Here is a 26,601-nt window from a genome sequence, read left to right as displayed (position 1 = left end):
GTCAATGAAGATCTCCTAAAATATTTACCAGTTATAATATTCCATTAAAACTACTGCTCTTGACTTCCAGCCTAAAAAGTTAATCTCAAATTCTAGCACGAAAACTTAATCTTGAAAAATAAAAACGATTTATTTATGTTTATCTTTATGTTTACTGTTACCTCAACTTAATTTAATGCACAAATTTAATATATTTGGTTTCATAAATTGATAGGCTCTTTAAGCATTAAAAAAACATATTTAATAGCAGTGCTCTTAGGTTAATAAATGTATGCGCATAAATAACCCCGTAGTTCCAATTACTTTGCCGAGAGTTTATTTACCTACCACTTTAAAATTTCTACAATAAACATACTCGTACATTCTTATACACTACATACTATATATTTACTCTCTATATAGTTTACCTTTGCCGTTTGTTTTGAAAAAATCTTAGTTGAAGATGTATGGCATAAAAATAAATCTGGACCCCTAGAATACTTGTACTTGTATATACAGGGTGACAAGAAAATTTTCAACCAATGAAAAAATCACATTCCGTAAAGAATGGGTTTAGCACGATTCGCTCAACTTATTATCAAAATAATCGGCCTATCTGTTCGCTATTCGCAACACCATCATCCATCTTCATTCAGTATTCATTATTAGATAATATTCGACCGAATAGACCATGTTCAGCACACTGTGAAGACAATATAGCAGAAGAAGGGGAGAGTGTTGATTCGGTGCCGTTCGCAGCAACTCGGACTGTTATCACGCCATGAGAATCGACTATTTTATGCCTGAAACTGAAGCTCGTGATCTCGGCGACATTTGGTCTCAACAAGACGGCGACACTTCCCACACATCGCATCAATCTATGGATTTATTGAGAGAATACTTTGGTGAGCAGATAATTTCAAGTTTTGAGACGGTCGATTGACTACCAAGATTGTGTTCGACTTTTTCCGTCACCGTTTGACTTTTTTCTGTGAGGATATGTAAAGTCTAAACTCTGTGCGATTAACTCCGCTTCATTTCATGCTTTGGAGCAAAACATCACGCGTATCATTCGCCAGTTACCAGTCGAAACGAGTCATCGAAAATTGGACTCAACGGATCGACAATATGAGACCAACATTTGAAAAAGATAATCTTTAAAAAATAAATGCTAAATAATTTTCTTTCGAATGAAACATTCCCCATTGAATTTGAATTTTCTGAGTGTTTTTCTGTAAAAACGTAGGGAACCTCGAAATGGATCAGCTTACATATCCATAGCAAACGGCATTATGGGAATTAATCTTTAAAAATATCCGTTGTTTATGTTTTTATTTTGGTAATACAACAAATTTGTTTTTATAAATTCCACCCTCTTTCTGTTTTTTATTAGGTAGTTCACATCAACTAACAAAGAAATTGCAACTTAAATGCTATTAATATGAAATTTTGTCATCATTTCCTGTCACCCTGTATAAAATTATGCTCTCCTGTGTGTGTATATATTTCCGTGAAAAAAGGGTCAAACTTTCTTCCTTAAACCGCAACAACTTCAACATGTCTGACCCTTGCCAGCATTGCTTAGATACACAAACATACAAACATACAAACATACATATATTTCTTATGTATGTACATACATATGTAATGCTCGTCAATGCCATTTTCGCAAGTCCTTCTACGAAGCACTTTTTCCCTACTACAAATTGTAATTGATGAGCAAAAAACGGGAAAAAACGCACAAAACAGTGGAGAGCAGAAACTTGGCAGCAAAAGTGAAATAAAACAAAAAAACGTAAACAAAACATTTTATCTCAGCTTACATTTTACTTTGGTTTTATGTTTATGCTCTACTCCCTACATTGCTTCTTCTTGTTCTTGCATACTTAATAATGAAATGAGTGCAAAAAATCAAAAAAAAAAAACACCAACAACATAAAATCATTGCAACGCAAGGTAAAAGTGCCGTTTGCTCTGCTGCAACGGAAATATGCATGACATGGACACGGTAGAATCTTTCATTTTTCAGACGGACTTAAATGACTTTCTTGCTTGCTGCTTCTACAACCAATTATTCTACTTCAATGCAGTGCACTCATCTTGCTTCGTTTATTTTTATTTTCTCCCTATAGCGTGTATTTGCATTTGTTATTGTTGCACATGCATATTGATAACTGTTTTTTTTTGCAATAAATTTTACTTCTGCATCGTTATTAGTTTTCCACTTGTTTTGGCATAATTAACGAAGTGCACACACTACTACACACTTACATACATTTGATTATTGATTATCCTTAAATAACGGTTAGAATTATTTGGTTTATTTTTCTTGGATTTGTTTTGAGTTGCAGCGTTGCTATTGCTTTTTTCTGTTTTACCGTAAACTTGATTAATTACTCTTCGGTTGAATCTGATTTTACTAAGTTTTATTTGTTTTTGTTTTTATAAGTTTTTCTAAGTTTTTTTTTTCTAACTCTTTGTTGTTGCTTGTTTTCGCTTTAAATTACTAATGCGCACAGTTCTGAATTAATTAGCCGTTTGATTGCATGGCGTGGTCGGCACAGGTGGACTTATTTCAGTTTTAGCATCCTTCATCTGTTTACTTACCGCTTCGACTTCTTTGAATACGCGTATTAAATTCTTTCCAGCCACTTTCGCTATATCCGCCTCGGTCCATTTATCAGACGCGAGCAGTGCCGCAAATAGGTGTGGATACTTCGAAACGTCCTCCAGTCCTTTGGGCACACTGTATGGTGTGGAGAAATGCAGATAATGAGTTTAAATAAATGAAGAAATTGAATTACTTTAAAGTTAGTTTTAATTTGTGGGTTTAAAATAAATTTTCTTAATTTTTAGAATTCTCATTTTAATACAAAACCAGTATGTAACGCAAAGCTATGCTGATGAAGCACATTAATGCCAGATTAATTCATTATTTAAGATTACATTTTATTAATCATAATGCCTACTGTAATTAATTACAATGATTACATCAATGATGCAATCGAATTAATTTTGAGCATTATGTTAAGAAGAAGTCAAAAAATTAGCAAGTTCAATCATTGTAATCATAATCTTACATTCAATGATTACAATTATAAATACAACACATTCAACGCTGATGACTACTGTAATAGTAGTTAATACTTCCATTACTATCATAGCGATTAAATGTTTCTAAATTACACTACTACCTACTGCTACTATCTACTGTAATCACAATCAATATTTATTTAATTACTTAAGTAATCGTAATGTCTCAATCTATCGATAGATATAATAATGTACAGGGTCATATGCTGTAATAGTAATCCTGTTAATTTTGAGCCTTTCGATTGTTGTAATTGCAGTAATAAAAATCATGAGTGTGAATATTTCAACTGCAGTTCCATAAAATATAATTATTACAACAAATGTAATCGTAATCTCATGTTATCATAATAGTGATTACAAAAATAGTAATGACTAATTACTTAATGTTTACAGGAGTTATAATTCTAATTCTAATTGTAATTGCAATTAAAATTGCAGTTATTAGCGTACTGATTATTTTTGTTTCAGTAGAATTACTAAAATCACAGCAATTTTGGCACTGAAAAAGTAATCGTAATCCAAAAATACCATCTCTGGTTAAAAACAATACTAAAGGGTCACGGCAAGCACGGTTTCTATGAAATCTGAAATCTAAGTGTAGATAGTTTATATACGAGTATCCGTTTTTGAAAAACTATCAGCTTAAGCATAAGATGAGATATTTTTATAGAGCGAGAGAGAGTTCTTAGAATGCTTGAAACTGTAGTTATATTCTTATTATCAAAATACTTAATTTTCTGGTATTTATTATTATGTTTATTATCTGGTACGCAGCGAGTTATTAGGAAACATCAATTACTCTCCTTTAATAGTAATTCTAGAAGCTGCGAATAATTATGCGTGTTTACGTAATTTCACGCTTCAGCGGGAATTTGTTATATGAACAACAGCTAGGTAATTACTATGATAAATAAAATATGTGAAAAAAATAAAACGAAATAAACATTTTAATTTAAGTAGTTATAAGCTTAGTAGTAGCATAAATGCTATGAAAAAACTTACAGATTAACGCCATCGTAACCCGCACCAATGCCGACATGATCCACACCGGCAACTTCACGTATGTGATTTATATGCACTGCAATTAAAGTTTAATTAAATTATTGTTAATAGAAAAAGTAAATAAATTGAGCGAGCTTGAGTGTAAAAACTACTACAGTGATTCTCAAACTATTAGATATAAAGTCTGCTGTGGTTAGGTATACGCAGTGTAGCACTCTTTTTATTTGAATTTTATTTTAATGACTCTCTTAAAGTTACTACAGAGCACTTTTATTTATTTTTTTTCTTTTTTTGTTAGCTATACGATATGAATAACAGGAGAATAAAATACGCAGCCGTAATGTATAAGGTAGCTTTCTAGAATAATATATTGTCCATTAAGTAACATATATTACTCATATATTACTCATACCTGACCATACCCAGGTGAATGTCATGCTCAATTAAGTCTTAACTAACTTAACACTTATAAATTAAAGCGTTTTTACACCAAATTATTGATCAATAAAAATTTTGATTGAGAAACCCTTTTTTGCCCTTCACACTGCCAACTACTCGATAACCGATCAGCTGTTATACATTTTTGGTTTTGCTTTTCATAAGAAGTTGGTAAGTTTCATCAGCTGATTGTTATCTACCATAGGCAATCGCAGACAAAGAACGTATATATAATTGCAAATACGTCTCTGTCGCAGAGTTGCATTTCATTTTCAAGTCGATTGAAGTTCAATTTAAAATTTATGTAGATTTGTGTTATTAAATATAACTTAATTGAGCTTTATTTTAGTAAAATCTATCTGTTTTTGGCAAATAAATATACTTTTGTGTCTATAATAATAATTTGCTGAACCGCTTTCAAAATAATGTGTGGTTAATTAATGAAATTTAAAAAAAAATACAACTTCAAATATTTTACTGTCATGTCAGGCTTGCCATGTATTTATATAAATTATATAGAAATTAGATTTTATGCATTTAAATATGTATTCTACCTGGAATTTTATGATTTATGCAAATAAACATTTGCTTGAACATAACAATGCACTTTTGTACGTTTGTCAAAAATATATATGTCACATTTATTTTCGCTAAATTACGCACATAAATAGAATTAGTATTTAATATTTGCTTAAATTAGACAAATACCGAAATGATTAAAACCATTAAATGGACTGATGCCCTCACTAAATTAGCTAATTCTCGCAATAAAACCGCAATACAATTTATTTGCATGCTTACAAGCACACTTCTATATGTGTAAGTGTGTGTGTGGGTTTGTTGTGCTCAACAATTTATGCAACATGCTCAACAATTTGTTGTTTATTAAAATTTTACACAGCCAATAGATTGAGGTTTTGTTTGAATTTTAGTTTTATTGTTGTTGTATTTTTTGTACTCCCACTGGTTGTCATTTTAATGCGCAACAACATTTTTGTAATATTTTCTTCAAATTTTTTTTTTTTTTTTGTGGCTTTTTGGTATGCCTTGGCTTCCTATTGCCATCAAGTAAGAATATCATTTGTTGGAGCGGTATATGTGTGTTTCTGTGCACCCTGCTGTTGGCATCTAACAACGGTTACATCGATTTTCCATTTTACTGAATATTAATATGATATTGACTTTGATATTTTATTGCATATCTGCTACAAATATGCATAAATGTAGGAATATATGTATGCTTGGCGTATAAGATACTCATATTTACATACCAATAACATCATCGAGTGTCGCCTGCGTCGAGCAACTAAGAAAATGTGGATAGAATGCGACCATCACCAGACCGCCGTTGACTGCCTGAAAGGATGCCAAACAAACCAAAAATGTGTGCATACATACAAATAAAGGCATCTAAATGTAGATAAAGTCTATATAAATATATATTTATTTAAAACAGTTGATATGAGTGTGTATAGATGTATGGGGGGATGTGTGTGTGTGTGTTGCAGATATGCAGTTTCCAGTACTTTCGAGCATTCCATGGCACAACAGAGTCATTTTTATATCCATATTTTTACATTTGTGTATGTGTGTGTGTATTCATGCAGCGTAAACAGAGATAAGGGCAGATCAAATCGTCTGCATTGGTTAAGTGTGTCCTTCACAAAATTTAAGCGCTACGTATATATTTTATTTTTTTAAATAGTCCTCTGTGGCACCGACCAACATTTAACGTACGCTCCTTTCATTTTACATACACATGTATGTGTGCATGTGTTGCATGCCAGCAATGCACCTACAACGCTTTATACTCCCTGTGCATCAGCGAAGCAGTCAACTAACTAACCAATTGATTGGGAAAGAGGACACTCGAGAGTAAAGTTGCGCGCTGTTCACTTTCCGCTGTGAAGTTGGTTGCATGAATGCAATATTTTACCGTTGTTTTTTCATACCATAAACATATACAGTTGTTTGTATGGTGTATGCTTAAATTGCAGAAGCGTACAAGTGCCATTCGATAGGTCATTGAGTCTTTTTTTTTTATTTTTAAACTATAAGGCTAGGGTAAGTTTGGTTTATAGAGATAAAATAGATCAGTTTAGGTTATAGCCTTTTCGCACTGCCAAATTAATTTGATATATAAAGATAATAATTAATAATAAATAACCAGTATTTGCCTTTCGCACAGCCGGCTACTCAATTAACGATCAGCTGATTTCTATTTTATCAATAAAATTTTATAAATAACCTCAACCAAATACCGTGGACAACAACTCGAAGAGTTGTATTCCATTTTCAACTCGTTTTGTATTCGATTTATAAGTAGAATTTGATATTTATTTTTTTGTAAGACAAATCGATCTAAATCAGCGCTTTAATCGAACAAACGCCGATTAATCGATCAATTAGCTCCTGTGAGGCATGAATAGGTTATGTTAAAAGTGACTACCAAAAACCAGTTGATATTAAATTAAGGTATGCATCAGCACATTCCTCTTCAGAATGAAAAACGAGTTTCATTTAACGTCCCCTTGTTTACATATGTATAGTGTTAGACTATCATTAAGTAAGGTCTCATGCGACGAAATATAATATTTCTGCTGATGATATTTCACCAAAGATTCTTATATCGCAAGTTTTTGGCCTATTTTGTCTTAGAGCTAATCGGCCGATAGTTTTCATGTTCATCGTCAATAACAGCAGTATCTTCCACAGCTATTATAAAGTTCAGCAACTCATGATGTCTTCCGTTTGCAAATCTTTTATTCTATTCTCTTGAACTATCAGTTTCATTCCTTTCATTTATTTAGATACCCAAGATATAAAGATCTGGCTGAATCACTCTGTACAATACTCGGCTGGGTATTGGGCCAAACTTTCCGGAAGATTGAGTTATAAGTAAACAAAGTGAATATAACGTTTTTGAATTTAGCTTCTAAAATATAAGGATTCGAAGTTCGAAAAAAGGACTTTTGAAAAAAATGATTATTACCAAAAAATTTAATTCCTCCTGAAAAAAGTTGTTTGGTTCAATACCTAGAAAAAAGTCAATTTGTCATATAGTGTTTTTTATAGAACCGTTTATCTCTTTATCATCTTGAATGAATCACTCTAGTGATAGTTGAATTTTAGGATCCTATGGTTTAGTAGGATCCAAAAGAATTCGGCAGCGCTCCGGGCAATAGTTTACCATTAATTAGTTCTTTATAAACATAGCAAGAGAGATTTGTTGACTAACTGAAGATGTCGTTATGTAGGTATATTCGGTCATTGAATACTTAAAAATTATGAAGCATTAATTGGACCAACAATTTCACTTTGTTGTACATGGGACCAAACACATTTCCATGTCATTTCGTAATACTGGACCCAATGCTAACCCATCATCAACAAGCCAAGGAATGATCGAAACAGATTATTTATGAAGCTGTGACTTGAGCTCAAATTGGGTTTCCCTATCGATAGATTGATGTCAATAGTTTTCTAAGGTATCCATTCTCTGTTTTCACCACTCTAAAACGATCCATGAAAACCAATGTATGCTGCTTAAGCTGCTGCTTGAGCTCAAATTGGGTTTCCCTCTCGATAGATTGATGTCAATAGTTTTCTAAGGTATCCATTCTCTGTTTTCACCACTCTAAAACGATCCATGAAAACCAATGTATGCTGCTTAAGCTGCTGCTTGAGCTCAAATTGGGTTCCCCTCTCGATAGATTGATATCAATAGTTTTCTAAGGTATCCATTCTCTGTTTTCACCACTCTAAAACGATCCATGAAAACCAATGTATGCTGCTTAACTGATCCAATTAAAATAGGTCGCATTTGTTCTATATATATACTTGTAGTTTAATTGATGAATCTGTGTGAGTTTAAGTCGTTTTCACAAAGAAATATATTCGACAATGTTAAATTTTCAAAAATAGAAAATGTTATTCTAGACATAAATGGTTTCCATAAAGCTTTAATTTATCTTTCAAGTGAAGGTAAATATAACCTCAATCCTCTGAGAAACTTGGTGATTCAAGGAAGCTGCGGTTGCAGTCGACGAAATTATTCTTTACTTCGAGTTTTTCGTCATAGAAAAAGTCTTAGATGCTGAAAACGTAGAAAACTAAATACTATCGGGAGAGTTTTACAAAAAACTACAATGGTTTTTCAAACCACACTCGTTCGCTGGCACGGCTTGTAAAAGTATATTTATATTTAGATAAGTGTGCGCGGCTACAAAATATTTTCCCTCGGCGGGTCAATTGAGAAGAACCCACCGGTGAGTGGTTTTACTAGCGCCGCGCGCTCGTAACTTCCGCACAAAATGAATTCAAATGCAATGGCATGAAAATGAAATGCCAAACTAGTAAAAGTAGTGAAAATTGCGCAAAACGACTAAAACAAAAACAAGACCGAGTGATATGAAAAGTAAAACTAAAACAAAAACTCCGGCAATGCGCCATGTAAAAATGTTGTGTTAAATGGTGAATATACAAGGATGGCAAAAACTTACAATTTTCTGCAGGACATGATCTGGCACATTACGCGAACTGTTGCATATGGCATGCGCGGAGGAATGCGAGAATATCACAGGCGCCTTCGATGTGCTCAACGCGTCCAACATTGTGGGCACCGAGACGTGGGACAGGTCGACAATCATGCCCAGTCGATTCATTTCATGCACCACCAACTGAAATTGCAACGACGCGCGCCAAGAAGAAAATATGAAAAGAGACGAAATGTGAGTGAAAATATAAATCAGCGTTACAAAAACGAAACAAACAAACACACATAACAAAAGTGTGTAGCGACAAAAAATTGGTTTGTTGAGCTGGAAAAAAGACACGCCATTACAAACTGTATTAGAATGCGCAGATAATGGAGGAAATTAATGGTGTGTACGAGACCTGTGTGTGTGTTTGTAGTTATAAATATTCAATGAATAATGTGATTTTGAAACTTAACAAGAATAAAATATTTGCGAGAGCGGAAATAAATTTTAATAAACAAACAATTCGTATGCAAAATTAAGTGCAAAAATATTAAATTTTTATTTTGTAATTAAATCTCATGAACCTTTTTTGTTATGTTATTTTTTAATATAAATATTTGTTTTCTTTTATAAAAATCGTTATGTATATGTATACAGTGATTCCCGCTTAAGTGCCCCCCGTTCGCTTAAGAGCCTTTCCCGCTTAAATGCCTGTAACTTTTAAGCCACAAATACAAAAGTGTTTACAATTTTCCTCTTTTAAGTGCCTTTTAATATTTTTGACATTGAATGAGTATTGTCAAAACGAAAAATTCATAAGGGGCACTTAAGCGAGGATTACTGTATTATATTATAAGTAAATATTTTCAGTGACTATCTTTTGTTCGAGAACCGAAACCTCTCCTTCAACTCTGAAATGGAAACTATAAATACTCTTACTTCAATGTTTATACTCTTGCAACAAAGTTGCTAAGAGAGTATTATAATTTTGTTCATTATACTCTCGCACCAAAGTTGCTAAGAGAGTACTATAGTTTTGTTCACATAACGGTTGTTTGTAACACCCAAAATTAAACGAGTTAGATATAGGGTTATATATATACCAAAGTGATCAGGGCGACGAGGCGAGGCAAAATTCGAATGTCTGTCTGTCCGTCCGTCCGTCTGTGCAAGCTGTAACTTGAGTAAAAATTAAGATATCTTGATGCAACTTGGTACACTTATTTCTTGGCACCATAGGAAGGTTGCGCAAAATCGGACCACTGCCACACCCACAAAATGGCGAAAACCGAAAACACATAAAGTGCCATAACTAAGCCATAAATAAAGCTATGGAAACCAAATTTGGTATGAAGGATCGTACTATGAAGGGGTATATTTGGATGTAATTTTTTTGTGGAAGTGGGTGTTGCCCCGCCCCCAAATAAGTTGTTTGTACATATCTCCAAAACCAATAGAGCTATATAAACCAAACTTTCTGCAATCGTTTTTTTAGCCACTTCATAATACAGTCCAAAAATTAAAGAAATCGGATAATAACCACGCCCACCTCCCATACAAAGGTTAGGTTGAAAATTACTAAAAGTGCGTTAACTCACTAACGAAGTAAGTCAAAAACACTCAATTTTACATAAGAAATGGCAGATGCAAGCTGCACTCAGATTTTTTTACAAAATGGAAAATGGGTGTGGCATCTCGCATTTATGGGTCAAAAACCATATCTCAGGAACGACTCGACAGATTTCAATGAAATTCGGTATATAATATTTTCTTGACACCGTGACAACACGGATGAAAAATGGGCGAAATCGGTTCACAAGCACCCCAACTTCCCATAGAACTCAATTTTGAATTCCATCCATTCGTTCACTTTATAAGATATACATAAGGAACCAATGAAGATAGCGAAATAAAAGTTTACATAAATACTGTATATCATCCGTGGCATAACTTGTGAAAAAATGATCGAAATCGGACTATAACTTTTCAAGGCCCCGGATATCGAATTTGAAGAACTCAGTGCCTTATGGTAATTTTTCACCGAAAATATCGGTAAATCTCTAAGATATCTTAATTTAATTCAGAGGATATCTTTTTCTTCTAATAGTGTGTCTCTGTATCAGAAATGGTTAAAATCGGGTCATAACTTCCCCGAGCTTTAGTATAGCTAATTATAGGATATTCAAAAATACAATGGGCTTAATAGCTTATAAATCGGCTAATATATGAAATTTCTTATCCAAATTAAATGAGCATATAATTTTAGATATATGTTGGTGATGAAAATGAGATTAATCGGCTCAGCAATTAACTCAGCCTATATATCATATATGATGATTTTCGTTATTCTATTGGACTTTATGCCGAATATATGGGCCAAATTGTGTGTTTTCTTGATAAAAATATAGCAATAAATTGCGAGAGTATAAAATGTTCGGTTGCACCCGAACTTAGCCTTTCCTTACTTGTTTAGATTACAAATATTATTTTGATTCAGAAGGAACCCCTAGCATTAGCACTCCTAATAATCCGAAAATTTTATTTTTTTCATTTCACTGAGTTCTTAGTTTGAGTTACAAGGGCTATATATTATATTGAGCTAAATCATAGATTGCTAACTAATAAGGAGTTAGTACCACGCTAAGCTTTAACAAATACAGTTATTAATGGAAATTACTCGTAATCTATTTAATACAGACTCTCCTTATCCTAATATCCTTGGGTCCTTGAAAGATCGTTCTATACATCCAGTATCCAGAATCCAGTATCTCTTCAAGTTTGAGTATGGCTTCCCCTTAGATACCTCATGTATTAGCTCTTTGTTGGTTCCCAAAATATCATACTGCTATTGAACCCAAGCAGTTCCTGTTCGAAACAAATTTTTAGCTAACAGCTTCTTTAGAACTAAAGATCCATTGTCATTGATTACATATCAACAGTGGGTATTGCAGATAAGAATATTTCAGCCCACCACTGTATCAATATGTCTCAAAAGCTATAAGCTATAGCTTAGCGAGTATCGCTTAAAATCTGCTATAGTACGAAGTTCTGATTGTATTTTCAGTCTGTTGAACCCAGTGAAAAATTATGTTGTATTTATGGCTTCTTAAGCTTGATAGTGGATCCCTCATTGGACAAAAAATTAATTATTTTCCCTTTTTCACTCTTAAGGGGTTATATACAGTTAGAATTTTCAAAAAATCGATTTTTTTTATTTCATTTTCTTAATGTACATATATTTAAGAATACACACAGAAAATTTCATATCGTTCCGGGGAATATTTTCAAAGTTACAAGCAAATGAAAAATTTGAAAAGGCGTTTCAGGGTGCTTTTAAGTACAAGGTCCAAACTTTAAACGCGTTTTTCTCAAAATGGTGTTTTCAAAGTCGGTGACCAACTTTACTCGAAAACGGCTAGACCGATTAGTCTCAAATTTTAACACGACCTTCTTAAATATATTTTTTAGTAATTAATCGTAGATTTTTTCTCTCTGATAAATATTTTTTTTTTATAAACAATTTAAGGCCGAAATTTCGGTGAAAAATCGATTTTTTTTTTTGAGAAACCGCCATTTTGTCAAAAAATTTTATTTTGCTTATTCCTTCGATTAATTACTAGATTTAACATTATTTTACCGAAATCTGTTTGATTTTTTAATTTCGGATGATCCAGTTCCGAGATATAGTGGTCACCGCAAAACGTCTTTTTTGAGAGGAGCTCCTGGAGATCAGCTGTAGCTCTTTTTCAAATAAATATTTTTACTAAAACTAAGTCTTAAAATACAGTTAAAAGATACCATAATATGTGTATAAATTTTTGGATCAATAAATTAAAAAGTTTTCTCAGAAAAAATTCTGGAAAATTTACTTTTTTTCGGCCGTCTAACTGTATATAACCCCTTAAACATAGTTGGGTTTTAGTTCACCGCGTATTATAAAAATGAACTAGGGATGCGAAGCGCATTATCTTGATAATCTAATCATACAGCATATAGGAATTAATATTGCAAGCCACAGATTCCTTAATTATATCGAGCAGTAAGAGACTTATTTATACTCTAGGCAAGAACTGTTTAAACAGTAAATACTTTATACTCAAAAGGAACGAGGAAAAACTCGATGATGTCCCATTCGATTACAGTCTTTCAAGAACTGTAAAACCAATATATTTTGGATACTCAGTTTAAAAGAGTAGCAAACCAACTTTTAGAATGTCAATGCATAGTACTCATTATTATCAAAGATAAAATTGTGAACTGCAATAAAGAAATTATTAACTGTTACAAACTTATTCATGCATTTCTATTGAGTTTTCTTATGTAATTATATTGAAGGAAATATTACTTAGCATAAAGAACTCTACAATTTGATTATATTTCGCATTCTACCGTGAAATTAAAAACATATTTTAATACATACATAAATATGAAAGTAAGTCTGTTATATTTTCCAGCTTTTTCTACCATTTCATCAAATGGCGTATAAATTAACACCTCAACCTCCGCACTTGTGCGCGCTTCCACTTACCTTGCCGAATTTGGAGAGTCCCCCAATATGTGGATATTTTCCCGGCTCGTCAACCTTACAGCAATCCGCCCTACAAAGGTAAAGTAATAAAAAAAAGCATTTACAAATACATTCATATACTGGTATGTATGTATAGTTAAATCCATGTAAATAAGCAACGCAACGGCAAAAACGTCAAATATGAAACACATTAATCCACATTAAAAATGCGCTGCAAGATGAACACTTCTTCACTTCTGGAAGTGGATTTCTCATCATCATAATTTGAGTGAGCGAGCGTTAGCACACACACATTTGCACACAATTTATTTGCAAGGGAGTAATTTTACGCTGACAGAGAAAGTGACAAAATATATTCGGGGATTGAATGGTTTCTTTTATTCTAGTTTGGGGTCCCTCTTTTTCGAACTAGTTGAATGTGAAGCTCGCTTAAATCTTTGCTCGACTTTACTCACCATAAAATCATTGAAGAATTGTCTAATGAAACTGGGAAGAAACCCCCCAGATTAGCTTAACTTTGGCTTTGGTGCTATATATTCCGATTTCTAAATTCGTTGTCTTTCGAACTTTTCGAATAAATACCAAAAAGGTTGTCTAACATCTAATAAGACCATCAAATGATGATGCATAAAGATCTAAGAATAACTTATAAAATTGAGGGCATTATTTTCAGGGACCTATCAGCAGTCTGCTCTTCCCTATTTCATTCACCCGTGTTATTATTATGCCTATAACAGGTTGTAAACTTAGATCCAGGGAATGAATATTTCATTTTGAGACATCTTCATCTTTTTCACCATACTGTTTTCTGCTGCAATTCATCATGATAAACTTGAAAAAGTAGTTCGGATGCTATTAAGCTCTCAAAGCTAAGGGTCTCAGTTAGAGTTCATGTATAGATTTATATCGTAAAGAGACCCCTTTTGTCACGATTTAAGAAAAATCACAACGGTTTTACGGTAAAAGCTATATTATAAGTAATGATTAGTTAACTAGTTGATTAGATCTATACGAACACTACCGGCTGACCAAGCGGATTGGTTTGAAGTAATACCCGAAAGGCGTAACAAACTTTTCTACACTGGGTTGCTTTTAACAGGACCTGTGGGTGCGTGTTTGCGAGCATAATTTCGTACCAGATGAACTCATCAAAAAATTTTAAGCATCTACATGGATGCATCTGTCATTGAATAGGTTCATAGCACACATGTATGCCTGTATTATTACGGATAATATTTATCGCACATCCACAAGTGCTTACATATGTATAGGGAAGTGTATTTACATATATAAATTTAAGAATTCCCATTTGGCATGCCGAAAAGAATTAAATTTGTATTTTAACAAGTATTAAAAGATCCTGAAGTGTCCCAAATCCATCCACCTGTGGATTAATGGGTTCATAAAGTGGAAATTATGAGTAAGTACATTGCAAGAAATAATGTAGGCAAGGTCAGAGCACATCACAAATTATTTTGGCTGTCAAATTGACGGTATGACATGGGTGAAATCTTTAGCACACATTTATCGTAAACATTTTTGGAGTTGCAGTTCGGATTCAGAAATATTTAATTTAAAAACAAGTAAGGAAGGACTAAGTTCGGGTGAACATTTTATACTCTCGCAATTTATTTATTTAACTTTATTTATATTATATAATACACAATTTGACCCACATATTCGTCACATATATATATATATATTTGGCGTAGGAACCGCTTTAAGCGATTATAGCCGAATCCACCAGAGCGCGCCACTCATTCCTCCTTTTTGCTTTTTGGCGCCAATTGGAAACACCAAGTGAAGCCAGGTCACTTTGCACTTGGTCTTTCCACCGGAGTGGAGGTCGTCCTCTTCCGCGGCTTCCTCCAGCGGGTACTGCATCGAATACTTTCAGAGCTGGAGTGTTTTCTTCCATCCGTACAACATGACCTAGCCAGCGTAGCCGCTGTCTTTTTATTCGCTGAACTATGTCAATGTCGTCGTATAAATCGTACAGCTCATCGTTCCATCGCCTGCGGTATTCGCCGTTGCCAATGTTTAGAGGACCAAAAATCTTGCGCAAAACCTTTCTCTCGAAAACCCCAAGAGTCGTCTCATCGGATGTTGTCATCGTCCACGCTTCAGCGCCATACATCAGGACGGGAATAATGAGCGACTTATAGAGTTTGATTTTGGTTCGTCGAGAGAGGACTTTACTTTTCAATTGCCTACTCAGTCCAAAGTAGCACCTGTTGGCAAGAGTGATTCTGCGTTGGATTTCAAGGCTGACATTGTTGGTGTTGTTAATGCTGGTTCCCAGATAAACGAAATTATCTACAACTTCAAAGTTATGACTGTCAACAGTGACGTGGGAGCCAAGACGCGAGTGCGCCGACTGTTTGTTTGATGACAGGAGATATTTCGTCTTGTCCTCATTCACCACCAGACCCATACGCTTCGCTTCTTTATCTAGTCTGGAAAACGCAGAACAAACGGCGCGGTTGTTGCTTCCGATGATATCAATATCATCGGCATACGCCAGGAGCTGTACACTCTTGTAGAAGATTGTACCCTCTCTATTTAGTTCTGCAGCTCGTATTATTTTTTCCAGCAATAGATTGAAGAAGTCGCACGATAGTGAGTCACCCTGTCTGAAGCCTCGTTTGGTATCGAACGGCTCGGAGAGGTCCTTCCCGATCCTGACGGAGCTTTTGGTGTTGCTCAACGTCAGCTTACATAGCCGTATTAGTTTTGCAGGGATACCAAATTCAGACATCGCGGCATAAAGGCAGCTCCTTTTCGTGCTATCGAAGGCAGCTTTAAAATCGATAAAAAGATGGTGAGTATCGATTCTTCTCTCTCGGGTCTTTTCCAAGATTTGGCGCATGGTGAATATCTGGTCCATTGTGGATTTTCCAGGTCTAAAGCCACACTGATAAGGTCCAATCAGTTCGTTGACGGTGGGCTTTAGTCTTTCACACAATACGCTCGACAAAACCTTATATGCGATATTGAGGAGACTTATACCACGGTAGTTGGCGCAGATTGTGGGGTCTCCCTTCTTATGGATTGGGCAGAGCACACTAAGATTCCAATCGTCAGGCATGCTTTCTTCCGACCATATTCTACAAAGAAGCTGATGCATGCACCTTATCAGTTCTTCGCCGCCGTATTTGAATAGCTCGGCCGGTAATCCATCGGCCCCCGCCGCTTTGTTGTTCTTCAAGCGGGTAATTGCTATTCCAATTTCTTCATGGTCGGGTAATGGAACATCTATTCCATCGTCATCGATTGGGGAATCGGGTTCGCCATCTCCTGGTGTTGTACTTTCACTGCCATTGAGCAGGTCGGAGAAGTGTTCCCTCCATAATCCCAGTGTGCTCTGGACATCCGCTACCAGATTACCTTCTCGGTCCCTACATGATAATGCTCCGGTCTTGAAACCTTCTGTTAATCGCCTCATCTTTTCATAAAATTTTCGAGCATTACCAATGTCGGCCAGCTTTTCAAGCTTTTCATACTCACGCATTTCGGCCTCTTTCTTTTTACGTCTGCAAATGCGTCTCGCTTCCCTCTTCAGTTCTCGATATCTATCCCACCCCGAACGTGTTGTGGTCGATCGCAACGTTGCGAGGTAGGCAGTCTGTTTTCTCTCCACTGCGGAACGACAATTCTCATCGTACCAACTGGTTTTTTGGCGTTGCCGTAGACCAATTGTTTCGGCTGCAGCGGTATGCAATGAGTTTGAGATGCCGTTCCACAGCTCCCTTATATCGAGATGCTGATGAGTGCTCTCAGAGAGCAGGAGTGCAAGTCGAGTAGAAAATCGTTCGGCTGTCGGTTGTGATTGCAGCTTTTCGACGGCGAACCTTCCTTGTGTTTGTTGACGGGCGTTCTTTGCTGCACAGAGGCGAGTGCGTATCTTTGCTGCTACTAGATAATGGTCCGAGTCAATGTTTGGTCCTCGGAGCGTACGCACGTCTAAAACACTGGAGACATGTCTTCCGTCTATCACAACGTGATCGATTTGGTTGCGCGTGTTTCGATCAGGGGACAGCCACGTTGCTTGATGAATTTTTTTATGCTGGAATCTGGTACTACAGACAACCATATTTCGGGCCCCAGCGAAGTCGATCAGCCTCAGGCCGTTTGGCGATGTTTCGTCATGGAGGCTGAATTTTCCGACTGTTGTGCCAAAGACACCTTCTTTACCCACCCTGGCGTTAAAATCGCCAAGAACGATTTTGACATCGTGGCGGGGGCAGCGCTCATAGGTGCGTTCTAGGCGCTCATAGAAAGCGTCTTTGGTCACATCGTCCTTCTCTTCCGTTGGGGCGTGGGCGCAAATCAGCGATATGTTGAAGAACCTCGCTTTTATGCGGATTGTGGCTAGACGTTCATCCACCGGGGTGAATGCCAGGACTCGGCGACGGAGTCTCTCTCCCACCACAAATCCAACACCAAATTTGCGCTCCTTTATATGGCCGCTGTAGTAGATGTCACAAGGACCCACCTTCTTCCGTCCTTGTCCCGTCCATCGCACTTCTTGGACGGCGGTGATGTCAGCCTTTAGTTGTATGAGGACATCAACCAGCTGGGCAGAGGCACCTTCCCAATTAAGAGTCCGGACATTCCAGGTGCATGCCCTCAAATCATGATCCTTAGTACGTTTGCAGGGGTCGTCATCAAAAGGGGAGTTTCTCATCCGAGGCTCGGTGTTTGTTTTCATTGGGGAGATTTTTTTATGTGGTGGGTCCCAAGCCCTACGCACAACCGCACAAGCGGGCTTCGCCTTCTCACTTTAGCTCGCCTCCAAACGGATGTCTGTTAGCTACCCAGGGGATACTTGGTCTAAAACCGGAAGTCGTGAGCTGCTTGAGTCATATGCAAAAGAATCGTTCCTGGCCACTCCCAAGTGAACACATATATTGTATAAAGCCCATTGAAAGTTGGAAACCATATTATTAGGTTAGAAGCACCGAGGTCCTCCTGTTCGATATATGGGGCCTTAAAAACCTCTGGTCCGATTTCTGCGATTTTTAGAATGGGGCTGCCACACTATTAACATAGTATTTGTGCAAAGTTCTGCATCGACATCTTCACTAGTGCTTACTTTATATGTATATTGTAAAGTAAACGATTCAGATCGTCTTCAAAGCTCTGGTATATAGGAAGTAGGCGTGGTTGTGAAGCGATTTTGCCTATTTTCACAATATATCATTGGGATGTAAGGAAACTACTACAAACCAAGTTTCATTGAAATCGGTCGAGCAGTTCCTGAGACATGGTTTTTGACCCATAAGTGGGCGACGCCACGGCCATTTTCCATTTTGTAAAAAAGTCTGAGTTCAGCTTTCATCTGCCATTTCTTATGTGAAATTAAGTGTTTCTGGCGTTTTTCGTTAGTGAGTTAACCCACTTTTAGTAGTTTTCAACATAACCTTTGTATGGGAGGTGGGCGTGGTTATTATCCGATTTCCTCCATTCTTGGACTGTTAAGGTAGTACCTAAAATAAACGACTCTAGAAAGTTTTCTTGATATAGCTTTAGTTGTTTGCGAGATATGTACAAAAAACTTAGTAGGTGGCGGGGCCACGCCCACTTCCCCAAAAAAATTACATCCACATATGCCCCTTCATAGTGCGATCCTTCATACCAAATTTTACTTCCATAGCTTTATTTATAGCTTAGTTATGGCACTTTAAGTGTTTTCGGTTTTCGCCATTTTGTGGGCGTGGCAGTGGTCCGATTACGCCCATTTTCGAATTTAACCTTCTTATGATGCTAAGAAATACGTCTTCCAAGTTTCATCAAGATATCTCAATTTTTACTCAAGTTACAGCTTGCACAGACGGACGGATAAATGGACGGACAGACAGACATCCGGATTTGAACTTTTCTCGTCACCCTGAACATTTTGATATACACTGAAGAGCAAAACTGGAACAATAATTACATAAATGAACTTTGATGCAATAAATTGCAAGCATATATATATTTTTGTAAAAAAATGTTAATATATTATTTTCATACAGGTTTAAAATACACTATAACTAAAAAAAATTGACAAATTCACTCGTGAAACAAAAAAAAATAACAAAAATGTGGCAAAACTCCATTGTTCCACTTTTGCACCCACACAAAAAGTTATATTTTTTCCATTAGTTTAGTAGTCCGTCCACAATCCTTTCACCTTTTTTAACGAATTCAGTCTTCGTGGCATGCTTTCATACAATTTTTGTACGAAATCTGGCGAAATTGAATACCACTCGTCCTCGACGCGCTCCCAAAGCTCCTGCATGCCTTTTGGTGGATTCGGGTAATTTGCCAGTTGCCGTTTCAAATAACTCCATAAGTTCTCTATGGGGTTCATATCTGGGCTCTGCGCAGGCCACCTCATTGTTGAAAAACTTTGCGATTTCAACCAATTTTGCACTAATTTCGAAGAGTGTTTAGGATCATTGTCCTGTTGGAATATAATCCTGTTCTCCCGTAAGCGAACCATATCCATAGCAATCGGCAAATTTGTTTTTAAAATGTCCAAATATTGTTCCTTTTTCATCTTTCCATCGATTTTCACAATGGGTCCAACTCCATACTGCGTAATACACCCCCACATCATTAAACATCCACCTCCAAACTTTATAGTTTGCTTTACTTGATGGGGTTGAAGTGGTCCTGAGTTGTTTGACCAGTACCAAGAGCGGCCATCTGACTGGAATCGGTTAATTTTGGTCTCATCTGACCAAATTACCTTAAAGAAATTCAAAAAAACTAAAGACTGCCCACAAATAATTAACATTTACAATTACTCGTTTCCAGTCATCACACGTCCAGTATTCGTGGCGTGCCAGGAAATCCTTTCGGGCTGAAACATTTTTTTTTGTCAATGCAGGTTTCTTCTTCTTCTCTTTCGCTTTGTAACCAGCATCTTTCAACGCGCGACGCAATGTCCAGACACTAACATTTTGCGTTAAAAGCGGTAGTCCTTGCTTTGGGGTAGTCAATTTGTTGGATATAAGAAGTCGTCCAACATGTCTAGCTTCACGAATTTGAATTTTTTTGGGTCTCCCGCCCTTATTGCATGTTAGCCTTTCCAGGTTGCTATTCTTTCCTATCCGCAAAACCGTTGTATGGCTGATTTTGAGCTCCTTGCCAATATCGCGGGCAGATTTCCCAGCAGAGAAATATCTTTCAACTTTTCTTTTAATTTCTTCACTTACACCACTCATTGTAAACGAATTTAACCGTAACACAATAAAGAAATACAAATTTCTGCCAGAAATTTCAATTTGAATATTTAATTGCAACGTTTACTTAGTGAGTGCAAAACTGGAACAATGTAGTTATGCCATACTTTTTATTTTTTTTTAGGCCTGCCACATAATTTCCTGCAATTTTTTTTAGTCACAGGGTAATTCAACCCACCTAAAAACGAAGATATTAAAAAAATAATAAAACAAATAATCCTTCCATGAAATACAGTACATCAAAGTTCATTTATGTAATTATTGTTCCAGTTTTGCTCTTCAGTGTATATAACCCTATATCTAATTCGTTTAGTTTTAGGACTTACAACCAACCGTTATGTGGACAAAACTATAATACTCTCTTAGCAACTTTGTTGCGAGAGTTTATAAATCTTACCGGACTTATCCTACAGGTTTAAAGAACTTTAAACAAAACGAAGTTCATACGAAGTTTTTTGATGACAGAGAGAAACTTCTGTCAAGCACTTATACTTAACAGTTTATGAATCGGAAGAGAGCTCGTAAACCAGTGTTGCCTCTTATGGCTGCTGATACAAGACTCAAAGGGTGATAAGGTGTCTAGCACCCTTATTGGGCTTTATAGCCGTCTGACAAGCAACTTGTTTCATTTCAATCTCCTCTGCTTATCGAAATTCTAACTTCACCTCAACAGGTTTGGCTGTTTTGAGAACATTACTACTTTCACCACCAAAAATATGTGCTGCAAGCTGTCACTGACGTCATAATAGCGATATTAATTTTTTCATAAAAGTATAGAAATAATTATATATATTTTGCCATTAATCAGTCAAATGCAGAGGTATTCGTTATGCAATGAATAGGCTTAGTATGAATTATGCATTACTGGTGGTCAACGTAATAGGCTTAGTGGTTTAATTTTTCTATGAATATGCTCTCTATTGACTATAAATATATATACTGAAATGTATTTACATACATTAAGCCGCTCTTTTTTATCACATAAACTCCTTTGCAATCTATCAGAAACAAAAAATGATGATACAAAAATCAATTACCTCGCATTACAAATCGAAATAGCGGCTTAAATGCAAAAAGCATAGGCATTAGGGAAGTTTGTTTGCTTAATGAGCTTATGTATGTATTTTATATATGGATGTCCAGACAATTGTAAATGCAGCTGAGCAATGGCCAGCACAAAAAAAAAGTTAAGTTGAAATTTAAAAGAGAGCAATGTGTAATTGAAGAAACCTTTCATTTTAGCAGTTTTTTTTTGTGCTATATTGAATTTCTTTCTTTTTCGATACTTTTTTTAAGTTCTGCTTTCAATTCCATAAACTGCCTCCACCACTCTGCGCTAACAAATTGCACTATTTATGCGTTGAATTGAAGCTTCAAATCTTGTACGCTTACAATTTCCTTTATATTTAAAGTTTGCCACATTTTTGCGACCCTTTTCAAAGCACATGCACACACATGATTATATACAAAAATATATGGGAAAATATGAAAGAAAAAATCTCAAATATTTGTAGGTTGTGGGCAACCAAACGTATAAAAAATACTTTTCACATGGTAATACAAGTTTGTATATTCACATATGTGGCTCTACACAAATTTGTATATACATTTTTAAAACGCCCACAAACTACCCAACATATCCTTATTTACATCTATTGCATATACACATACATACCATGGCGTATTGCAGGTGTGTGTCAGTGTCAAATAGCGCGCACCCAACTGATAGAACATACGTAAAACGCTGAGGCTGGTGCCAATCGAATGGCCACCCTCCACCCCGATCAGACTGGCAATTTTTCCACTTTTATGCACCTCTTCAATTCCTGTAAATACAACAACAACAAAAGGTAAATGTAAAAAAAATGACGGTAATACTTAGAAGAGAAAACATGTCAAAAGAAATGTTTAAATATATTTTAAGAAATGTGACAGCTAATGGTTACATGTACATATACATATTTTTATTATATCAATAATATCCGCCGAAATATACATAAATGGGACTTCTTGAGAACATATGTAAGCTTTAGGAACTATTTCTTTATAAATTATTTTTAGGCCCGGTCTATTTGAGGTTTAAATTATGAGTTTTTTTACTAAGAAGGTTTTGCATACATGTCAGTCACCCGAAAATTTTACAAGACTAGTACGAAGAGCCAAATAATTGGTGATTTTTAGTACGATTGATTTCATTCGTATTCTCAATAAATATTTTTTTTAATGTTACCCTATTTGATCTCTTACAAATTCCTCCATTAAAACAGGAAACATTTCTACCTGAATAATTTCGTTATAGGGGACCAAACTAAATCGTGTTATATCTTGATTAGAATTGAAAGTATTTTTTTTACTTCAGGGAACACCATTATTTTAAAGTCTAATTAAAGAAAATAGCCATCACCAATTTTTATACGAGGCAGGAGGGACTTATAGCGTTTTTAGACAGGAGCGAAGTGATCAATTAACCGGCCTCTGCTTAATTTAATCGCTTATTAAGATAAAATCTACATTTACTTTTAATTGAATTTTAATCGACTTGAAAATCAAATGTAAATGATCAAAGACGTACGATATATGTTCTTTGTCTGCGATTGGCTGAATTTTTTGATAAAAAAAATCTACGATAGATGTCGCTGCTAAAAATATTAATCAGCTGATGAAACTGACCAACTTCTTATGAAAAGCAAAAACAAAAATGTATAACAGTTGATTGGTTATCGAGTAGCCGGCAGTATAAAGGGCAAAATTTTAATTGATCAATTAACTTGGCTGTTTAAAAACGCTAGTGATATCTAACTAAATAGTGGTGTAATTACATCCGGTATTATTTTTCGATAATTTAGTTATATATTGATTGCTCATAGATAGGGCCTGGCTCATTTTTACAACACCATAACAACATCGTATGTTTTACAAGTCCATGGTAACATAAAGAGTTTCTGGTAGCTAAATATTGACTTCAGCACCACCTAGTGAGTCAATAAGTAGCTTATGGCAATCTTGATATTTTTAATGGTTTGGGGATGATTATCTGTGAATGGCACAGGCAATATTGTAGTTCTGTAAGGAAAAGTTACTGCTGAAGATAATTAATATTTTAAAGGAGCACACCATCCCCGAATGTGAAAGATTTGACCTTATGTGCTTCTTCAACAGGACATCGCAGCCGTTCATACTGCAAAATCTCAACCGAATACCTAAAAAATTAAAATGTGAGTGTGTTGAAATGGCCTACTCAAAGCCCTGATGTGTTACAAATAAAGAATGCTTGAGCGATGCTAAAAATGAATATAACTGAAGAGAACACCCAAAACCTGCCTGATTTGAAGCACCTCATCTATAACATATGGAAAAATCTTGCTCAAAACGAGTGTTTGAAGCTTGTAACTCCATGCAACAACATCAACTAGCAACGCGGAATTATGGACATAGTGGATATTAAACAATTAGATAAATTTTTTTCCAATGGAATTTACTGTTTGTGTTTATGTTTCCATTTAATAAAATTAATGAATTTATTTTTTGTTTTAAAAATACTTCAATTTGATACTTTAAAATATGGAAATATGATCTCAATGTAAAAAAAAAAGTATTTTATTTAAAAAATATAAATTTTAACATTTTATTCACATCGATATTTTATATTTCACTTTGATAACTTACTACTGTATGTATATAACTTCATAGTAGAAAATTATTAGAAATTGATAATCTCTATGCTCTGAAAGTCATACGAAAATGAAAAGCATATTTTATTATTTGCAACTGGATTCCTTTGCAGAATATTATTTTCATTTTTGCCATTTTGCAAGAAAAAAGTATTATTTCACAAATGCTGCACATATCGTCTGCCGCAGCTGCTGCTGTTAACCCATGCATTGAGTTCAGCAAGCCGCAGACAGACTTACATACAGGCATACTCATAAATATATACTGGTATGATATTATATAAAGAAGCATTTGACTTGCAGCTTACCTGAAGCATCTGTGACGAAAGCCATTTGATTTGGATATAAGTTCACCAGACGTCTTATTAAGTCGATTTGTTCCAGTGTCAATTGTACAGCGTCCATATGTTGGGAGGAGCACGGTACATATGCCGACCAAAACTGTTGTTGTAGGTGTTGAAATTGTAGAAAAATATGAAGTAGAATAGAGTGAAATTCACAATATAAAAGCAACAAATAGGTTTTATATGAGTGTGTCTATGAGTTCCTGCATGCCTTGGCAACCAATAACCAGGCGAATGAAACAAAAATAAAAAATATTTCAGACAAAAAATAAAAAAGCGCTGTTTATCAGTCGACAAACTCAATTTGAGCGACGCTGGTGCTTTACTTGCTTTGTATGGTATGGTAAACTTATGGAATTTCACGATTTTTGCAAGGCAACCTGTTGAGCGCCTCAAACTATGCAACGAAAAATGCGAAAAAACTATGCAGGAATGCCAGCAAGCCCATGCATGTGGCTGTGTGTGTATAAATTGTTTTTTATTCTATGTACATACCTGTGCCGACACCATGCCCTCTTTCAATCGCGGCAAATCGGTGTGACTCCAAGCGCTCGCCGACCATGGCAACACCTCACGCAAATCGCCGGCAAATGGGAAATCTTGCAGACGATTTTTCAAAAATTTCCGTATATTCCATGCCAAATCGTTGTGTCTGCGATGCGATGCATTGTGGTGGATGTGGTGATGACGGCGTTGAAAATAGAAAGACAAAGAAAACAAGAAATATATGTGGTTAGATTTGGTGTGAAAATGCATTGTTGTCTGCCAGCGATGGCGATTATTTTCAGCTATTCAATGTATAGTATATACTCTATATATGTATGTGTGTGCATGCATTTTCTGACTCACATAGCGCTATGTGTGCGAAAAGCTGAACGTAGGCTGGAATTGAATATAAATTTATGAGTGTAACTGTAAATTGATTTAGTTTCGTACACGCCTTAATTTATATTTACGCTAGCTTAGATAAGATTTTTGGATCAAGAAAGCACTTAGATATTCTGGTATAAATGGAAACAGAGATTCAAGAAGTGGTCTCTTACCGCTTATTGTTCCCTATGGTTCTGCAGCCGACACCCGAAACTAAATTTGGTATAACAAATTGGCAGAACCTAAAGCTTTTAACAATGGGGAACATTATCTATAAAGCAGACAGAGAGAAGGTTTGAAAAATGTAAATTTTTCTACCTTTATGTTTAAAAATCCGCAGCCAATATTCGAACAAGAACTGGATGTTGTGAACATGTCAGCACTCGTGCTTGATTTCGATGCAGCTTTGATAAGAAAGCTTTCAACATTTTTAAATTCCGTTGAGTTTTCAAATGATTACAAGCCACACAAAAAAAAATTGTGTCATGACCTGGTGCTTTTACCATGTTCACTATATGTTTTTGGGATCGCTGAATCCGAATCGGAGGTCCATTTAACCCCATCAGACGAGGGTTTTGAGAATCGCCTGAATCGCTGATTACGAAGTTGATGTTACTTTATAAAAATTCATAATGACGAACCATTATGACGGACATATTTTAAAACTTCCCCATATTGCATCCGCTATTTTGAATTTGAAAAATCCTGATCGGATGGAGTTAAATGGACCTCGTATTCGAATTTAGCGATCCCAAAAATATATAGTATACTTAGTAAGAGCCCCAGGTCATGACAAACTTTTTTTTGTGTTATCCGAATTACAAAATTATCTGAATCTGAACTTTCCACGCACCTTTGATTGATTTGTCCTTCAAGATATCTGCAAACTCACCAGCACAACAAGCTCCAAAAACATTTCTACAATCGAATGAATATCAATAAAGAAGCAACAGATAACGAAAC

General features: G+C 35.5%; 1 protein-coding gene across 3 annotated transcripts in view; it reads right to left on the bottom strand.

Moving 5' to 3' along the window:
• LOC105219624 (dipeptidase 1) overlaps nucleotides 1-26,601 on the bottom strand; it is a 215,029-nt gene that overhangs the window by 12,798 nt on the left and 175,630 nt on the right. For all 3 annotated transcript variants that reach the window (XM_054231660.1, XM_054231664.1, XM_054231666.1), the window contains exons 3-10: nucleotides 25,264-25,420; nucleotides 24,733-24,865; nucleotides 22,429-22,579; nucleotides 13,522-13,591; nucleotides 9,015-9,191; nucleotides 5,784-5,868; nucleotides 4,075-4,150; nucleotides 2,587-2,725 (exon numbers count right to left, since the gene is read on the bottom strand). In XM_054231660.1, the coding sequence (XP_054087635.1) occupies nucleotides 2,587-2,725; nucleotides 4,075-4,150; nucleotides 5,784-5,868; nucleotides 9,015-9,191; nucleotides 13,522-13,591; nucleotides 22,429-22,579; nucleotides 24,733-24,865; nucleotides 25,264-25,420 (988 nt within the window). The remainder of the gene's footprint in view (nucleotides 1-2,586; nucleotides 2,726-4,074; nucleotides 4,151-5,783; nucleotides 5,869-9,014; nucleotides 9,192-13,521; nucleotides 13,592-22,428; nucleotides 22,580-24,732; nucleotides 24,866-25,263; nucleotides 25,421-26,601) is intronic.

Source organism: Zeugodacus cucurbitae, chromosome 2 (genome assembly GCF_028554725.1).
Source record: "Zeugodacus cucurbitae isolate PBARC_wt_2022May chromosome 2, idZeuCucr1.2, whole genome shotgun sequence".
Lineage (NCBI taxonomy): Eukaryota > Metazoa > Arthropoda > Insecta > Diptera > Tephritidae > Zeugodacus > Zeugodacus cucurbitae.
Note: the sequence above shows the minus strand (reverse complement) of the source record. Positions and strands in the feature narration are given on the sequence as shown.